General features: G+C 40.4%; 1 protein-coding gene across 1 annotated transcript; it reads right to left on the bottom strand.

The window, feature by feature from the left end:
- Nucleotides 1-596: 596 nt before the first annotated feature.
- Nucleotides 597-14,296, bottom strand: LOC140562075 (uncharacterized). Its single transcript, XM_072687453.1, has 5 exons — nt 14,275-14,296; nt 12,310-13,285; nt 8,797-8,836; nt 7,944-8,722; nt 597-3,369 (listed from the first exon to the last, which is right to left on the bottom strand). The coding sequence occupies exons 2-5, from the start codon at nt 13,138-13,140 to the stop codon at nt 2,620-2,622; spliced, it is 2,400 nt and encodes a 799-aa protein (XP_072543554.1). The 5' UTR covers nt 13,141-13,285; nt 14,275-14,296; the 3' UTR covers nt 597-2,619.
- Nucleotides 14,297-17,868: the final 3,572 nt, after the last annotated feature.

Raw genomic sequence — 17,868 nt, forward strand, 5'->3', positions numbered from 1 at the left:
TTCTTCACTTCACCTGTGTCAAATTGTCCTTTATTTATTCAAGAAAGTCATACAAAAGTCTAAACAGGAAGAAGTTGTTTCAGCTTCTTATCATTACCGTTTCCTGCTGTTTATCCTGAACTGTCAGGTTGTGTCCAAACAACCTAAAGGTCAATCCACAATTAACCTAACTCTAAATCCAGGTCTTCTTCTCAGAGACCTGGAATCAAATTCCAGGTCCAAACACCTGGAGAATTAGCATAGAGTGAGGATACATGAGGATACCCTAAAAAACCGTATAGATTTCAGATAGTATTTTTTTTTTATAAAAAGGTGTCCATGAGCAAAAGCAGATGGTCTGTCCACGTGCAATGACTGCAGACCAGCCGTACCTGAGGCATGCTTTCATGCAAACATTGCGACAGGCTTAGTTAATTTAATCTAAAATCATTATTAAATCTGATGACACTGAAACAGATGACTTCCCCATTCTCACGTGTCTGCTTGTTTGCTTCAAGCTCAGTGACAGAAACAATACCTGTACATTTATGTTCACAGAAACAATATAAAAGGCTGTTAGTGTTCAACTGTGTACCATTAAGGTTCACTACATTTACTTTCCCATCTACAGTGAATTCCCATTTGTCTGATGTCCGTCCCCCAGAGCTCTTACTTGTGAATGACCCTCAGGTAGGATAGTGTAGGGTTAGGTCTTACCCAAGAACTGTTTACCCAGCCAGGGAATCAAACCCTAGTCTGCCATAGAGGGCAATGTTGTTCCTCACTATGCTTCACCAACAGCATCCCGGGGGAAAAGATGCATTTTTGTAATTGTTCTTTTGGTGTTCTGTCACTAAAGGTACTAAAGACATAACCTTGAGGATCCTATCCCAGACAAGTAAGTAAGTTACACTCAGAAACAAATGTACTGAACTTTTAGCAAAGTTTTCAAGGCACAGCTCCAGTTCACACTCACACAACAAAGTGCCAAAAAGTAACACCATAGAAAAAACACATTTGGTTTCCTAAAGGTTAAAAGCACTTAAATATCTTAGTCATTGATAATTTTCTATTTTATTTCATTCATATTTATTTTTGGATAATGTAATTTGTTTTTCCTTAATGTAAATCACTCTGAATGACCTTATACAAATATACCTAAAATACATCTGAAAAACGTAGGTTTAAGAAACCTTTACAGATTCATCCTAAAACATCAAGGCACCCTTTGAGTTTAGCATTATTTTGAGGTTCTTCAAACCTTAAAATTTTCTTCACCCTATCTCTGCTTTTACAAATATTCTCCAAAAACAATACCCTGCACTAATCTTGTTTCCAAGTATTAGAACTTGGCCAGTTGGTAAATCAGGGCAATAATCAGGGTAAAATGCAATATAGTGTTTCTTACACTGGTGCTTCAAAAAATAGTTTTCGTTATGTTTCTCTTGTGAACTCTTGTGACTCTTCAGGATCAGCATCAGAAATAAATATTAAGGAGTGACATTTTTTTGACCAACCAGGCTTTTAAGGCATGTTAATCACAATCATACAATAATCATAAAATAATACATAATCTCTTTTTACAGTATTAACACCTGCTTTCATCAGAAACTCTCATTGCAAAGTTACATCATTCATAACAACCAAATAAATCTAGATCCAGATCTCTCCCGTATAAGGCTTTGCACAATCATATATAACAATGCCATGCAGTGTGGCAGGATAGACTAGTCTGCCAACACATACAGTAAAACTATAAGATCACTTTGTTTTTAGTATGGTACACAATGAAATTCTGATATGTTTTGTTCTTAGTCTACAATTTAAAAATTGGAGTTTCATAACGTGTTCAGTAAATTAAAATTAAAAGACTCTGATGATTTGGCTACCAGTCACTGATTTCACAAGTGTTTAACCAATTTTCATTCATTTCCAATGAAGCGCCACATCTTCTCAAACTGCCACTAACACCACCGCTGGAACTCAACGTGCATAGAGATGGAGAACACTAACTGCTAATTCTGTCAGCTTATAGACGCCTTGCTGGCTAGCATCTCTCTGTAAATATATGTATAATTCATAACATATGTATACTTTTATCTGTTATTTAGTTATTTTCTTTTATTAGTGATAGTATTTAATATTATTATTACTTGCTTTGGCAACAGTTGTTATTTACAATTCATGCCAAAAAAAACTATTTGAATTGAATTGAATTGAATTGAGAGAGCGAGAGTGAGAGTGAGAGCAGTTATGCTCTCTGAGACTTCCAGTCACTGACGGATGGCTGTAGCATCACCAGGGCTTGAACCTGCAACATCCTGATAACAAGACTAAACCACTTCTATTTCTAATATATGTGCACAGTGGTCTACACTCTGGAGCGATGGGTTTTAGTTTCTGTGGGGTACCCATGTTAAATAACAATTTTATAGTGTTATAAATATGCTACCTGCTCAAACACATTATGGTAGCAGCACCTTTCAGTCTTAAAATGGCAGGTTTAAATTAGAGAAGGTCGCCACCTGCAAAACTTAAATGAGCTGAATGCATTTATTTGAAGGGGTGTCCATAAACATTTGTCAATTCGATCAACCTCATGAAAATCTGCATTACTAAAAATATAATTATTATTTAGTTTTACTCAATTGAGTCAGGTGTTTCCTCCTCTGTCTTGGCACATCTGTGAGTCTTTAAAGTACTTAAATGCCTAAAGCATTTCCCACAGTCTGCACAGTAATACGGCTTATCTCCAGTGTGAATGCGCTGGTGAGACTGGAGGCTACTCCGCAGGGCAAAGTTCTTCCCACACTCTGAGCAGGGGTACGGTTTCTCTCCTGTGTGAAGGCGCTGGTGTTTTTTGAGAGTGCCCTTGTCTCTAAAGCTCTTAGCGCAGTATGAACAGTAATGTGGCTTCTCTCCAGTGTGAATGTGCTGGTGCAGCTGGAGATGGCTCTGTTGGGTAAAGCTCCTCCCGCAGTCTGAGCAGTGATAGGGTTTCTCTCCGGTGTGAATGCGCTGGTGGAACTGGAGGTTGTTCCGTTGGTTGAAGCTCTTTCCACACTCAGAGCAGCGGAATGGTTTCTGTCCAGTGTGAATGCGCTGGTGTGTTTGGAGATTTATCAGCTGATGAAAACTCTTCCCACAGTCTGAGCAGTGATACGGTTTCTCGCCAGTGTGAATGCGCTGGTGGGCTTTGAGATTACTCTGTCGAGTGAAACTCTTCCCACACTCTGAGCAGCAGTGAATTCTCTCCGTATTGCTCTGCACTTGTCTGCGAGACACATCAGTGATGAAAGAACCACAGAATGTTTGCGTCCCAGAGCTACTTTCAGAGGCCATTCTCACACAATGTGTAGAGTATTTCTCTACGTGTGGGTGTGTGTTGACCTTTTTTTAAAGCGTTGAGGCAAGTGGACTCCTGCAGCAGGAAAAGAGAAGCAGCAGGACATTGTTTATTTTCTATAAGACAAAAAAAATCAAAAAACAAAAACACAAACAACATTCAAAACTCATAAAAGCAATGTTATGAGATTTCCACAAATAAACAATAAAGACAGTTCATATGGATTGAGTCAAGCTCTAGCTTGTTTATTTTGTTTTATTTATTTTATTCATTTTAACAACAGCTTTATGGACATCTAGTTCTGAGCCCTAAGTGAGCGACCCAGAGAAGAAATTACTTCAGAGGTGGAAGAACAACCTTGAGAGGAACCAAGACACAGGAGACACACATTCTCCTCTGCAGATCAGATAACAGCTGACAGACTAACTATTGGACACACAATAATAATAATAATAATAATAATAATAATAATAATAAAAACTAATACAGAAACGAGGTTGAGTCTAATTCTACATAGAAGTTCATATTTAACCATTGAAACCAGAGAATGGGACCAGGGAATGAGTGGAAGATGCTGGTGGGGTTTTGTGGTGAATAGAACATTTAGGGGGCTCCATGATTAAAAAAAAAAAACAAAACATTGTCTTAGTAGACCAGTGTTAGGACATATCACATAAAAAATATTATTCACATTTTACTGTGCAGACAGGAATTGGCGGGAGAATTCTAAACTAATTCTGAGCCTGATCCAGACTCAATCCTCTGTGGGGGTTTTATTTTTTTTGTTATTGTATTATCAGCCACAGGTAGTGTTGCTTGAACCCAGATACTGTTGAATTTTCATATTGTAGCTGCAGTGTGATTGGAGATAAGAGATACTTCACCTAATACTGGACAAATGTCAGGAACGAGGCAAGTAAAACAAATTTAGTGCAATTCGAGCAAGCACACGAGCTGGGAAAGAAATGAATCCCTATTTGCAATTTAAGGCACTATTGAGTTTCATAGTCATTGTCCAAAGTACAGTTCCACAGTGTTTCTTAGGGCACACACTACAATTTGTAGTGAACATTGTAGCTCACTACATCACAGAAATGACAACTGCAGGGTAATGCAGCCATGGACCAGGATTTAAAAGTGCAGCCCAGACATTTTGTTGACCTTTTTTTTTTTTTTTACTCATCCTTTAAAACAATTTTTAAAAACTTTACAGTGGGGTCCCCTAAAAAAGAAGCGTCTGTCTTATTGAAAAATGAAAGCAGGTGTGTTCATGAGATTGGTGAACACTGATGCAGATTGATGATGAGACAGTGCCAAAATGTATTTAGCAAATTAGACAATTTACTGCAATTTAATAAACTTTGTATTTCCAAAACACCAACTCAACACCTAACTCTAGATTTTATTCAGTCATCTTGGAGCATTTCTATTGGTCCAATTTTAAAACCATTTAAAGAACACTTGCCAGATTCACATTATTCAACATGCAGGTTTTTTGTTTTTTGTGCTACAGCCAAAGCATACTTAAATAATGCCTAAAAATATCTAGTCGACCTTGAAAGGAATACACTTACTTTACGTTCACATATTCGTCCATGTTCTTCCACGGTTTATTTCTACACGTTCAAGAAACAAACTGTAAACAGAAAAAGGATGCAGTGATAAAGCATTCAGAGACACATAGCACATCAATACTGAACCGAAGTTCAAAAGTTCACTGTATTAGAGCATCATCACAAAAATAACCACTACTGACTGCTGGCAGGCATGGCGCCCTGACTGCTGGGGTCCCCTCTACCAGTGTCAGACCAGCTGCCACCCACCAGTCCGGCCACCAGGCTCCCCCTCACCCATGCCAGACCAGCTGCACACCCTCCCGCCACTGCTACCTGTCTAATGACCATGTTAAAATGGACTGCTACTATTAATATCACCACTATTACCCATCACTGCCATGACTATATTAAGTTCTACTACAGCATGATTATTATGTTATGATTATTATATTATGATTATGATTATGCAGTACAACAGTTTAGATGGTTTGGTGACTTTTATTAATAATTAATAAGTAGTTCTGATCAGAGGAGGATGGGATGGGTCCCTCTTGTGTCGCTAATTTTCCAAACCCATCTAGAAACACATTCCTATCCAAAGCATTAGCTAGCATTAGCATTAGCTAGCATTAGCATTAGCATTAGCTAGCCCGCACAGTTAGCTAGGTCAGCTAGGGCTGTTTTGATGATGTACTCACTGCATTCTGCTTTACTGAAAGAGTATAAGACACTGTAAACAGACTGAAGGAGGTGGAAGATCTCCCCACCTTCAGCTCCAGCTCCAGCTCCTGCTCCTGCTCCTGCTCCAGCTCCAGCTCCAGCTCCAGCTCCTGCTCCAGCTCCTGCTCCTGCTCCTGCTCCAGCTCCAGCTCCTGCTCCTGCTCCTGCTCCAGCTCCTGCTCCTGCTCCAGCTCCAGCTCCAGCTCCACTCCCTCCAGCAGCACTGTGTATCTACTGCTTCTCTGCTCTACCGGGGTTTGAGGAACCTCTTACTGAATCAGCGCCACCTGCTGGACTGAACCCACCCCTATTCCGCCCCCCGATTGGCTAGTTGTTCATGCCAGCAGTTTTCCGATTGGCCAGTGGGGAAGGCGTTCGAGTCACCATAGCAACCACAGAACCCAGTAGAGACGACTAGGAATGCTTACAGTGTACCGACCGTTTACACTACATGGACAAAAGTATTGGGACACCTCCTTATTATTTAGTGTTAAAGAGAATTTGCGAGAGGATTTGATTTGATTGCATTCAGCCACAAGTGTGTGTTAGTGAGGTCAGGGTGTTGGAGGATGATCACCACCCCACCTCATCATCTTCAACTCCCCAACTCATCCCATCCCAAAAGTACTGGATGGAGCTCCTCCACCATCATTCCAGAGAACACAGTTCCTCCACTGCTCCACAGCTCCTCAATGCTGGGGGGCTTTATATACACCCCTCTAGCCCACGCCTGGCATTATTAGTTAGCATGGAGCCAATAGGGTCATGATGTTGATCTGCTCCAGAGAGTCCTATTCTATTGGCAGTACTTCTTCTCTGCAGGGGCTAAACCTGTAAGATCTGTGGCAAAAATGGGTGCAGCATAAAGTAGCTGAATGTGTTCATCAGAAGGAATGTCCATAAATATTTAAAACTTCACGTCAACTCACAGTTCGAATGGCTTTTGCTGTCTGCCACTTGACGTGTTCAGTCCGGTCTGTGCTCCGTCTGAGCAAGCGTTCACACTAGCAGGCGACAAATCTCTTGCCCCAAGTTCGTCTCTTGTGGGTGTGTACGAGGCCACTTGTGGTGTCAAATGTGGGAAAGTGCAAGGTACAAATGTGATAGCCAAAACAAATACCACAATTATTACATGAAGTTGGGGACCTCAGATAACCAGTTATTTTAAATGTCACCTCTACATTATCACACCTACGAATCGTGTATTCCCATAGGAAATGACTGGTCGCTTGTTGCTCTGCCGCCTGCTAGTGTGAACGCAGGGTGAGCCAACATGGAGGCAGCACTGACTGGTGCAGTTTCAAAACAGGAGATATTATATTAATACACTGATTAAAGAATACAACACAAGCAGGAGATGGTAATGGTCTTTTTTTATATTTGTTGTTTTGCTAACATGCTAGCTGGTCTCTGAAGCTGCTGCACTAAAACGGAGGATTGCTTATACCGCTGATTTCTGGCTTCACTTGCATTTCTACGAGTAAACATGTTAAATGACATGGAGTGTACGACACATCGCAGATTTCACTGAACAACAATAATATAAAAAACATAGAGGTCAGGACTAGGGCTGCCACTATTTTTCTAATTAACAATTATTTTTCTATCAATAATTTAGTCAATAATTTGATTCAATTAAACAATAAATTTCAGCATTTAAAATTCATTTGATTTTATATAACTGTAAATAAAGGTTTACATAAAATATTAGTGCAAAACTGTAGGTTTAAACAAGACCTTTATCACGACACTGATCAGCAGTGCAGTGGGGAGTTCTACTTTATTGATGCCTTTTCCTACACATAGAAATATGCTTAAACTAATGGCAGAATAAAGAAGTTAGATAGAGTAGCCCAAAGTGCAGAACACACAAATGTAAAAGCCCCAAAGATTCTAGCCTTAGCCTTTACTCATAGTCACTGGAGATTCTAAGGCAGCAGGCAGACGAATATATTAGCGACTAATATAATGCTGCTGTGGTAGTCCTTGACTTTGCCCGGTGTACAAACTACCTTTTGGTTTTGTACAAATGTCAGGTTCTCTCATATTTTAATGCATTGGGTCTTTGGCACCCTTTAAAAACAACCAAGTTGGACCTCATGGAGCAGTTACATAGTGGTAATAAGAAAAATACATGTGATGTGTAAACTTAAGTGTTTTAGAGACCTTCAATGCTTAAGTCATAAAATAATGCATCAGCTTAAAATATCGATGTTGGCGCATTTAAGCTAATCACAGCAGCCCTAGCCAGAATCTCTTCTTAAAATATCAATGTATGTGTATTCAAAACACTCAAACTGCTGAAGCTACTTCTAATCACAGATCAGTGACGAGGCTTCTCATGTGTGAATGCGCTGGTGTAGTTGAAGATTTTGCAAACTAGTAAAACTCTTCTCACAGCCTGAGCAGTGATACGGCTTTTCTCCAGTGTGAACGCGTTGGTGTCTTTGGAGATTAAACCGCCTAGTAAAAGTCTCTCCACATTCAGAGCAGTGATACAATTTCTCTCCAGTGTGAATGCGTTCATGTATGTGGAGACTATGCTGTAGAGTGAAGCTCTTCCCGCAGTCTGAGCAGTGATAGGACTTCTCTCCTGTGTGGACATGCTGGTGTCTCTGAAGAGTTCCTCGTGTGCTGAAGCTCTTCCCACACTCTGAGCAGAGGTATGGCTTCTCTCCAGTGTGAATGCGTTGGTGTGCTTGGAGATGACCCCTTTCCCTAAAACTAGTCCCACAGTCTGAGCAGTGATACGGTTTCTCTCCAGTGTGAACAGGCTGGTGTCTTTGGAGGTTATACCGTCTAGCAAAACTCTCTCCACACTCCGAGCAGCGATACGGCTTCTCTTCTGTATGAGTACGCTGGTGTGCTTTGAGGTTACCTTGTTGATTAAAACTCTTCCCACACTCTGAGCATTGGTACGGTTTCTCTCCAGTGTGAATGCGCTGATGTGCTTGGAGATGACCTCGCTCTCTAAAACTCTTCCCACACTCCGAGCAGTAAAATGGTTTGCCTGCTGTGTCAATGTGCTGGTGTAGTCCGTGAGATGTGTGGAGACTACCAGAGGAGGCATGCTGAGAGCTGGAGCTTATTATGGAGGCCATATTGTCATGTTTATTCTGTCCTGATTATAGCAGTGTAGCATACTCCACTTGTTGGCATGCCCTGGTGATTTATGTTGTGTAGAAAAGCCCAAACTTGGACCAGGATAAGTGGGGCACCAGGAGGTCATTGATGTCTAGAGAAAAACAAAGAAACAAACAGGAAAAACAATATTTACATGCAAGTGTCACACAGAACTATTGAGGCTTGTACATAGCAAAGAAATATGTCCAAATGTTTGTGGACACCCCTCCTAATAAATGCATTCACAAACACAGCTAGTCTAGTCCTTATTGAGAAGTACTGCCGATAAAATAGGACTCAACATGAACCTATTGGTACCATGCTACCTAATGGCAGGCGTGGGCTAGAAGGGTACGAGCCCCCCAGCACCAAGCTGTGGAGCAGTGGAAGAACTGTGTTCTCTGGAATGATGGTGGTGCACCATCCAATACTTTTGGGATGAGTTGGGGAGTTGGGGTGGTGATCCACCAGCATCCTGATCTTACTAATGCTCGTCACTGAAAGAAATCAAATCCTCACAACAATGCTCCATCAAAAATCTAGTAGAAAGTCTTCTTCTCTAGACAGTAGAGACAGTTACTCCAACAAAAGCAGGATCACTTTTTAATAGCTTTGATTTCAGAATAAACAATGAATATGCAGGTGTACTTTTGTCCCTATAATAAATGTATACTTGTGCAAGTCAGGTCTGTGCCAGAAAACCAAACACTTTATTTGAAATTATCTGGTCATGGTGCAACTTGCTAGTTTTTATTTTGTGTTTAATGGACTAGCTGGTCTGTTTGATCATGCTAGTTGTCAAGTCAAGTTGGTCACACATGGTCATGTTGACTATGACCATAAACAAGTTTGGTCATAGTGGTTTACCGCCTTGTTCAGGCTGGTCATTCTGGTACACCAGCTAAATCAATAAAGTTTTGCATTGGTTAGAAACCAGAAGATACCACAGGCCAGATGCTTCCAAATACAAAAAGTCAATGTGGATACCTAGATACACAATACTCAGCATGCCTGAATGTTAAACCAATTAAGTAAGACGTGAGTACAATAGTAAGTCATAATAAGTGTGAGATAAGTGCAGACACCACTTAGGTGTCAGGACAGAAAAATGTCTTGACTAACATAGCACATGCTTTTGTTTAAGTTTCCTAGTTTACCCGGTCCACCAACATGACCAATTCGACCAAGCTGTCCACCAGAATGAGAAAGTTTGTTGACCAGTATGACCAAACCAGTCAACCAGAATGACCAGCTTGATAACCAGCATGGTCCAGGTCATGCTGATATACCGCTAGTCCATCAAATCCCTGCTGGAAAACAATAGCTGGTTAAGGTTGAGGAGCATGTATGCTTTTGTTTGAGTTTGATGGTTTAGCTAGTCTACAAGCATGATCAACCTGACCAACCTAAACAACCAGTATGACCAAGCTGGTTAACCAGCATAACCACCCTGGATGACCAGCATGACCAGAATCACCAAGCTTGCAGACCAGCATTACCAAGCTTATCAAGTTGGTCAACCAGCATAACCAAGAATAAACAGAGCCAAATTCAGCATACAATATGCTGGTCCAAGGTGGTTAACCAGCTAGCTTACCAGTATGGGGTATGTTTTTGTGTGGATGACCACCTTGCTTTCCAACCACCTGGACCATAAAAGACCAGCTCAGACCATGTGAAACCAGTAACCAACAGAAGCTGGTGTTGATGGCTTTTCAGTAACTTCAAGTTCAAGTTAGGACACAGGAGAGCAAAACTATATACCAACCCACAAAAACAATAAATGAGGGGGAAAATAAATATAGGAGTAAATATTGTTTGAACACATTTTTATCCAAAACCAACCAAAAACTATTGTTCTGTCAAACAATAACCCTTAAATAAACAGCATTAGCCTACACTGTAGATCAAAGGCTGTTTAGGAGCTGGTTTGAATCCCACTTCACTGAAAGGATATCTCCAATCAGGTCTCTAAAGATCAGTGAAACAAGATCTTGAAATAAGTGTAAAAGATCTCCTTACCCTCAGCAGCCACACTGTATCTACTGCTTCTCCGCTTTACTGAGGTTAGAGGAGCACTATTGCACAATCGGCGCCACCTACTGGACTACAAGGGCGTTACACTGAAACCATGAAGGGTTTTCTATATCCCACCTGTCTTGGGACAAACCCCGCCTCCTGCACCATGATTGGCTGCAATCCATATAAACATTCCGCTAATTGGCCAGTTGAGAAGTCGTGCACAGTAGTTTGTTCAGGCACTGACATAATTTATTAAACATTTGATCAATGTTTCTAGATTATATTGGTGTACAATACATTAAAACAAGCTTTGATCCCTTGAAGACTCCACAAGACCTCTGAAGATGTTCTATGGTATCTGGCACCTGGCAAGTCGTTAGCAGACGATCCTTGAAGTTCTGTAAATTGTGATGTGGGGCCTCCATGAGCATGACACCACAGAGCAACCATGACCCTGTTGCCAGTCCACTGGTTGTCCTTCTTTGAACCACTTTTGATAGAAACTGACCACTGCATACCAGGAACACCCCACAAGACCTGCCTGATGTTTTGGAGATGTTCTGACCCAGTTGTCTAGAACATCACAGTTTGGTTCTTGTCAAAGTGTCCATTTTCCTTGCTTATATGCCTAATATATTCACCCTTTGACAAGAGGCAAGCTACTGGAACCATCTGTGTTCTTCACCTGACAGAACTTTTATTGTTATGACCAATTGATGTATAGTATTTTAGGGCAAGTGCAACAATATGAGAATAGATTAGAGGGTTTATGAGCTGAGTGAAAACACAGGGGACATAAAACTTCTCAGAATCATATTTTAATACATGGTAAAGTTTACCTTTATTTCATGTGCAGATGCACTACCTTTACCTGTGCATAGCATTTTCTCTGTAATCCATATAACAGATTTAGTAATTTTAGAAAAGTAATAAAAACTGTAATGTTAATAAACTACCAAACTACTATTATTCTAATATTAAGAATGATATAGAGCCATTAACATCACCATTTCTGGCATTAAGTGTGCTATGGAGAGCATCCTAACATATTTAGGACTTCATGTTTAGGCTTGCCTGTCTCGACCTAGAACTTGACCGTATTGCCTCAGGACCTATTTGGAAAACCGACTTGAGACTTACCCTTACTGAATTAGGCCATTGACCATATTTATTCAGGACTGAATGGGAAACACTGTTAGTACTGACTCAGGACTGACTTGGAACACAGCCTGAGACATGCCCATATTGACTGTTCACCCAAAACAGCTGGAAGCCAAACCCTACACAACTATTCTGGTGTGAATTTGCATGTATGTACGCTGTGCTGTTCTGCTGCCTCTCATAAGACAGACGTTTAACCTGTTGTAACTTAAATGTGATGCTACTGACAGTTACAATTCTTTCTTTCATTCTAGTTTCTTTAGGTCCATCAATTGGTAATATAACCACTGTACACAGATATACAAATTAAACAGAAAAGAGAAATTAGGAACTGCTTTTTTCAATATTAACCAATGCCTTCTTTAGAATTATTAAAAATACACAGGTCATGAAGCATGATCATGTGTGAATGCGCTGGTGTAGTTGGAGATTTTGCAAACTTGTAAAACTCTTCTCACAGCCTGAGCAGTGATACGGTTTCTCTCCCGTGTGAATACGCTGGTGTCTTTGGACATAATATTGTCTGGTGAAACTCTCTCCACACTGTGAGCAGCAATACAGTTTCTCTCCAGTGTGAATACGCTCATGTATGTGGAGACTGTGCTGTAGAGTAAAGCTCTTCCCACAATCCGAGCAGTGATACGGCCTCTCTCCAGAGTGAACGCGCTGGTGTCTTTCCAGCGTTCCCCGTGCACTAAATCCGTTTCCGCACTCTGAGCAGCGATAGGGTCGCTCTCCAGTGTGAATGCGCTGGTGTGTTTGGAGACCAGTCTGTCTAGTAAAACTCTTCCCACACTCTGAGCACTGGTATGGCTTACTTCCTGTGTGAATGCGCTGGTGTCGTTGGAGACTACTCAGTGCAGTAAAGCTCCTCCCACACTCAGGGCAGTCATATGGCTTCTCTTCGGTGTGAACGCGCAGGTGTCGTTGAAGGTTACTCTGCTGATTAAAACTCTTCCCACACTCTGAGCAGCAATACGGCTTCTCTCCGGTGTGAATGCGCCAGTGTGCTTGGAGATGACTTCTCTCTCTAAAACTCTTACCACACTCTGAGCAGGGATATGGTTTCTCTCCTTTGTAAATGCACTGGTGGGTTTGGAGATGACCCTGTTGACTGAAACTCTTCCCACACCCAGAGCAGTGCTGATTTACCTCATTACTTTTATTGATCTCTGTTTGTCTGTGAAATTTGTGGAGAGTTTGCGGAGTTCTGGAGCTTCTCTGGGATGCCATTTTCTCAGGTTAACCCCTCCAGATTTTAGCAGTGTAGGATATCCTCTTGTTGGCACCTACTCAAACATTCTGGACACAAATGTAAGCTGGTGGAAAGTAAACACTTCAGGACAGGACAAGTCTTGTGCCTGGACATCATTTATTTCTGGTGGACAATAAAAAGGAAAGACACGTAAAACCTCAAATGTAATTCAAGCAAAGTATTTCATAAGAGTAGACATTTAACCTAAAATACATAAATAGGAGACATGCTGGTGTTCAATAGAATGGAATACTGAACATAGTACATTGGACCATTGATACCACTGAGCATAGTACCTTTATATAACATAACTGGAATTTAGTCACCCTAGGCTATTACATCTATATTTAAGCTTGATCATTTACTCAGTCAACCAGCATGGTCATCTTGTGCAAATGGGTGAACCAACATGAACCTAATATTCAATCTCGTTGTCCAGCATGACCTGCATAATCAGGCTGGTTCATCAGCATGACCTGAATAACTTAGTGAGTCAAGCAACATGAACAAGCTGGTGAACCAGTGTGACCAGTATGAGCAAGCTGTTTAACTACCATAATCAAGCTAGTTGTCCAGGATGACCAGCATAGTTAAGATGGTCTTTCAACATGACCAGCACAACTTGGTGGGTCAACTAGCATAATCTGCAAAAACAAGCTAGTTGCCCGGCTTGACCAACATAGCCAAACATCAAAAAAACAATTCAATGTACCATCCAACCACAAGTTAGTTATCCAGCATTACCAGCGTAACCATGCTGGTCTACCAACATGACCATCATTGGTCAACCTGTATAGCAAAGCATCTTACCAGCATTATCAGAATTACACTGTAATCAGCTCCTAGATTGTTGTCACTTGCTCATGAAGTTTTATTCCAAGTGTCAATATACTGCTCAAATCCTTAATATGTAGATTTTCCAAACCCAACCAGGAAGAAATATTACTTTAAAAACATGATATTAAAAAATATTATTATTAAAAACAAAACAAAATAAGAGTTAGCATTGGCCTAAACAGCCAAGCTGGTACACATTTAGTTTACTACCCTAATAAACAAACATCTCTCCAACTACCAGAAGTGTAAACAGAGGGTGTGGAAGATCTCCTCACCTTCAGCAGCAGCTCCTGTTCCCCTGCCTCCAGCAGCACTGTGTATCTGCTGCTTCTCCGCTTTACTGGGGTTAGAGGAACACTCCTACAGAATCAGCGCCTCCTACTGGACTGCAGGGGCTTTACACTGAAAACACGGAGTGTTATTCTATATATCCCACCCGTATTAAGACACTGTGGTTGGCTGTAATCCATAGGAGCAGCCATCTAGTTGGCCAGGTTGTTCACATCACAGAAGTCGTTCACATCACCATAGCAACCACAGAACAGAACGGGAGCGCTTTGAAGTCTGACCTCCATTCAGAACAGCTGAACTCTTGTCTATAACTGTTCATGGAGAAATGTGGTTTAAAAAACAATCCCATAAATATTTATTTTATTATTTATTAATTTTTTTTGTAATATTGGTGTGCACAGAAAAGCAAGAAAATGAACTATGCCAGAATTTGACTGGTTAAAGTTCCTACATCTGCATTATCTTTCCATATAAATGTTTTTCCCCACAGGGAAATCTAAAATATGTCCATATATGATAAAGACAGATATATATTTCAAAGTTATATAAAGTCATAGTTTTATATATAAAACCACATGGCCCCAACAATCAGCAGCCATGGGCTCATCTAAGCAGCTGCTGAACACTACCATAACTGATGTTCACAGAGCAACAGAAGTCTATGAGAAGATTAAGGAGTGTTTTCAGGAATTGTTTCCTCAGTTCCTACTGGAATTAAGAAATGACGGTTAAAAAGAAACAGTGGAGATAAAATAAAAATATCTGCTTTAATAGAAGAGTCATCAGAAGAAATCCTATTCCTGCATCCTCACCACAAAATGTAGAGCCAGATGTTTCTAAAGGAACATTTAAATGAACCTGATGCATTTTGGAGACAAGTCCTGTGGGCTGACAATGTTGACTCTGATTGAATTGCAGAATTCATCTGGAAAAAATATCATTCTTTATCATTCAACATTTAAATATATTGAAATTTACAGTCAAGTTCATGCTCAGAAATTTTAATCACAACAACAGCAGTCATTATGAAATGTTTCATTACATTTTGACCATTCATTTTCAACAAAAACATCAATTGGAAAATATATGGAAAAATCCATGTGCCAAGTGCCTGTAGCCCATTCTTATAGTACATGTTAAATATAGTGCAGAATGAAAAGTTCCAATTTTTGTGGAACAATAATAATAATAATAAAAAAAAAACAGGCAAAAAAGAGATTTTCTTACTGGAGCAACAGCTGCCTTCACTTTTCAAATGACCAAAAAATGAAAGGCATAAGGTTTTGCATTCCTCTTTCTAAGCTAAGCAGCGACATATCATGTGTGAATGCACTGGTGTATGTGGTGATGTGGTGATTTTGCAAACTACTAAAACTCTTCCTGCACCCTGAGCAGTGATACGGTTTCTCCCCTGTGTGAACACGCTGGTGTCTTTCAGCATTATATCGCCTTGTAAAAGTCTCTCCACACTCGGAACAGTGATACAGTTTCTGTCCAGTGTGAATACGCTGGTGTACATGGAGACTATTCTGTAGAGTAAAGCTCTTCTCACAGTCTGAGCACTGATATGGTTTCTCTCCAGTGTGAATGCGCTGGTGTGCTTGGAGATGACTTCTTCCTCTACAGCTACTCCCACACTCAATCATTATTTATCAAAATTTTTGTAACTGAGTGTCTTGCTATCCCTTTCTGCTGTGACACTGAGAATTTCCCCACTGCGGGACTAATAAAGGACTATCTTATCTTATCTTATCTTACTCTGAGCAGAAATACGGTTTCTCTCCAGTGTGAATGCGCTGGTGTATTCTAAGACCACTCAGTCTGGTGAAACTCTTCTCACATTCTGAGCAGTGATAGAGTTTCTGTTCTGTGTGAACTCGCTGGTGTCTTTGGAGGCTACTCTGTGCAGTAAAACGCCTCCCACACTCAGAGCAGTGATATGGTTTCAGTCCAGCGTGAACACGCTGGTGGAGCTGGAGATTTCTCTGGTGATTAAAACTCTTCCCACACTCAGAGCAGTGGTAAATTCTTTCACTGCCTGTGTTTTGTATTTGTCTGTGCGATGTGTGGAGAGTGCCAGCGGAGGTTTGCAGAGTGCTTGAGCTTCTCCTGGATATCATGTTCTCATGATGGAGGCTCCTGCTGGCACCTACTGATGTGATTTGGGCCTTAATTTAAGCCGTGAAGGAAAGCAGACACTTGGACAAGGAGAGGTCTTGCAGCAGAACATTGTTTATTTCTAGAGCAAAAGACAAAAGAGAAAATACTGTATATAAAATGAAAACAAACTGTTACATCACATAATTCAAAGTGTTACAAACATAACTCTTGGCCAGTATAGAATAATATATGTTAACATTTGAGGTTTAATAATTTAGCTAATTTAGCAGCTTGACCACTGATTCAACAGCAATGTCCAGTATGACCAGCTTACATTTACATCTTCTCCATATATATATATATATATATATATATATATATATATATATATATATATATATATATATAAACCTCAGCTAGTTTGAATAGGCTAAAAATTCAAAGATACCTCTAGGTTTAGACACTACTAAACACAATAAGGTCAATAAGGTGACCCCACTACTACTCGCCCAAGTACTCTCAGAAGAGGTGGGTCTTCCAAGAATTGACAGCTTGACAGCCAGCTTGGTCAAACTGGTAGACCAGCTAAACTATCAAACTCAAATGAAAATATACGCTATGCTACTGACCAGCATGACCTGCTTGACCACAATAGTCCACCTGTATGACCAGACTGGTTAATTTTATAGACCAGCAAGTCCATCCAGCTCAAAAACAAATGCTATGCTGGTCAGGAGCTAAGATGGTCAAGTCAAGTCAAGTCAGATTTATTTGTATAGCTTTTTACAACTGTTGTCGTCACAAAGCAGCTTTACATAATTAGTACTTTATAAAGAACAGAGACAGAGAAGAAAGAAGAAATAACATGAAGGATCAAAGACCCCCGTGAGCAGCCAACGGCGACAGTGGCAAGGAAAAACTCCCTCAGAGCTGGAGGAAGAAACCTTGGGAGGAACCAAGACTCACAAGGGGGACCCGACCCGTCCTCCTCTGATCAGAACTATTTAAACATTAATGACAAAAATGACCAAACCAGGTACAACAGGCAGTTAATAGTGGTGAATAAGTGGTGAACCATAATAGGATATGTTTTCTCTTGGGTGAAACCAGCTGAGCTATAACACCACTGGGGACATTGGGGTTCGATTCCCAGTCTGGATGACTATGCTGCACTACACCAATAAGACTCCTATTTTGGGCAAGACTCCTAACAGTACATTGGCCCAACGCTGTAATACCAGTAACCTTGTAAGTCGCTCTGGATAAGAGCGTCAGCTAAATGCCATAAATGTTGATTTGTAAGAATGGCCCAAAATAGAAATAATAGGATACATTAGCACGTGGAAAAGTTTGCCTGAAAGAAAATGGACAAATTAGTATTAATATGAATCCATGATTTTTGTTCACATCTTCACTAATGCAACAAATTACTATTTTTAGGTCAAATAAAAGGCTGAATTAAAGCTATACATTATATT

Source organism: Salminus brasiliensis, chromosome 9 (assembly GCF_030463535.1).
Source record: "Salminus brasiliensis chromosome 9, fSalBra1.hap2, whole genome shotgun sequence".
Classification (NCBI taxonomy): Eukaryota; Metazoa; Chordata; class Actinopteri; order Characiformes; family Bryconidae; genus Salminus; species Salminus brasiliensis.

What these genes read in the sequence shown, in the direction of transcription:
- LOC140562075 (XM_072687453.1), bottom strand. Translation starts at nt 13,140, where the DNA reads ATGGCATCCCAGAGAAGCTCCAGAACTCCGCAAACTCTCCACAAATTT. An exon ending in TACACCAGCGCATTCACACA is followed by an intron (nt 8,837 to 12,309) that starts TGATCATGCTTC and finishes GTTTTTCTCTAG; the next exon opens with ACATCAATGACCTCCTGGTG. An exon ending in CCCCACTTATCCTGGTCCAA is followed by an intron (nt 8,723 to 8,796) that starts GTTTGGGCTTTT and finishes TGCTATAATCAG; the next exon opens with GACAGAATAAACATGACAAT.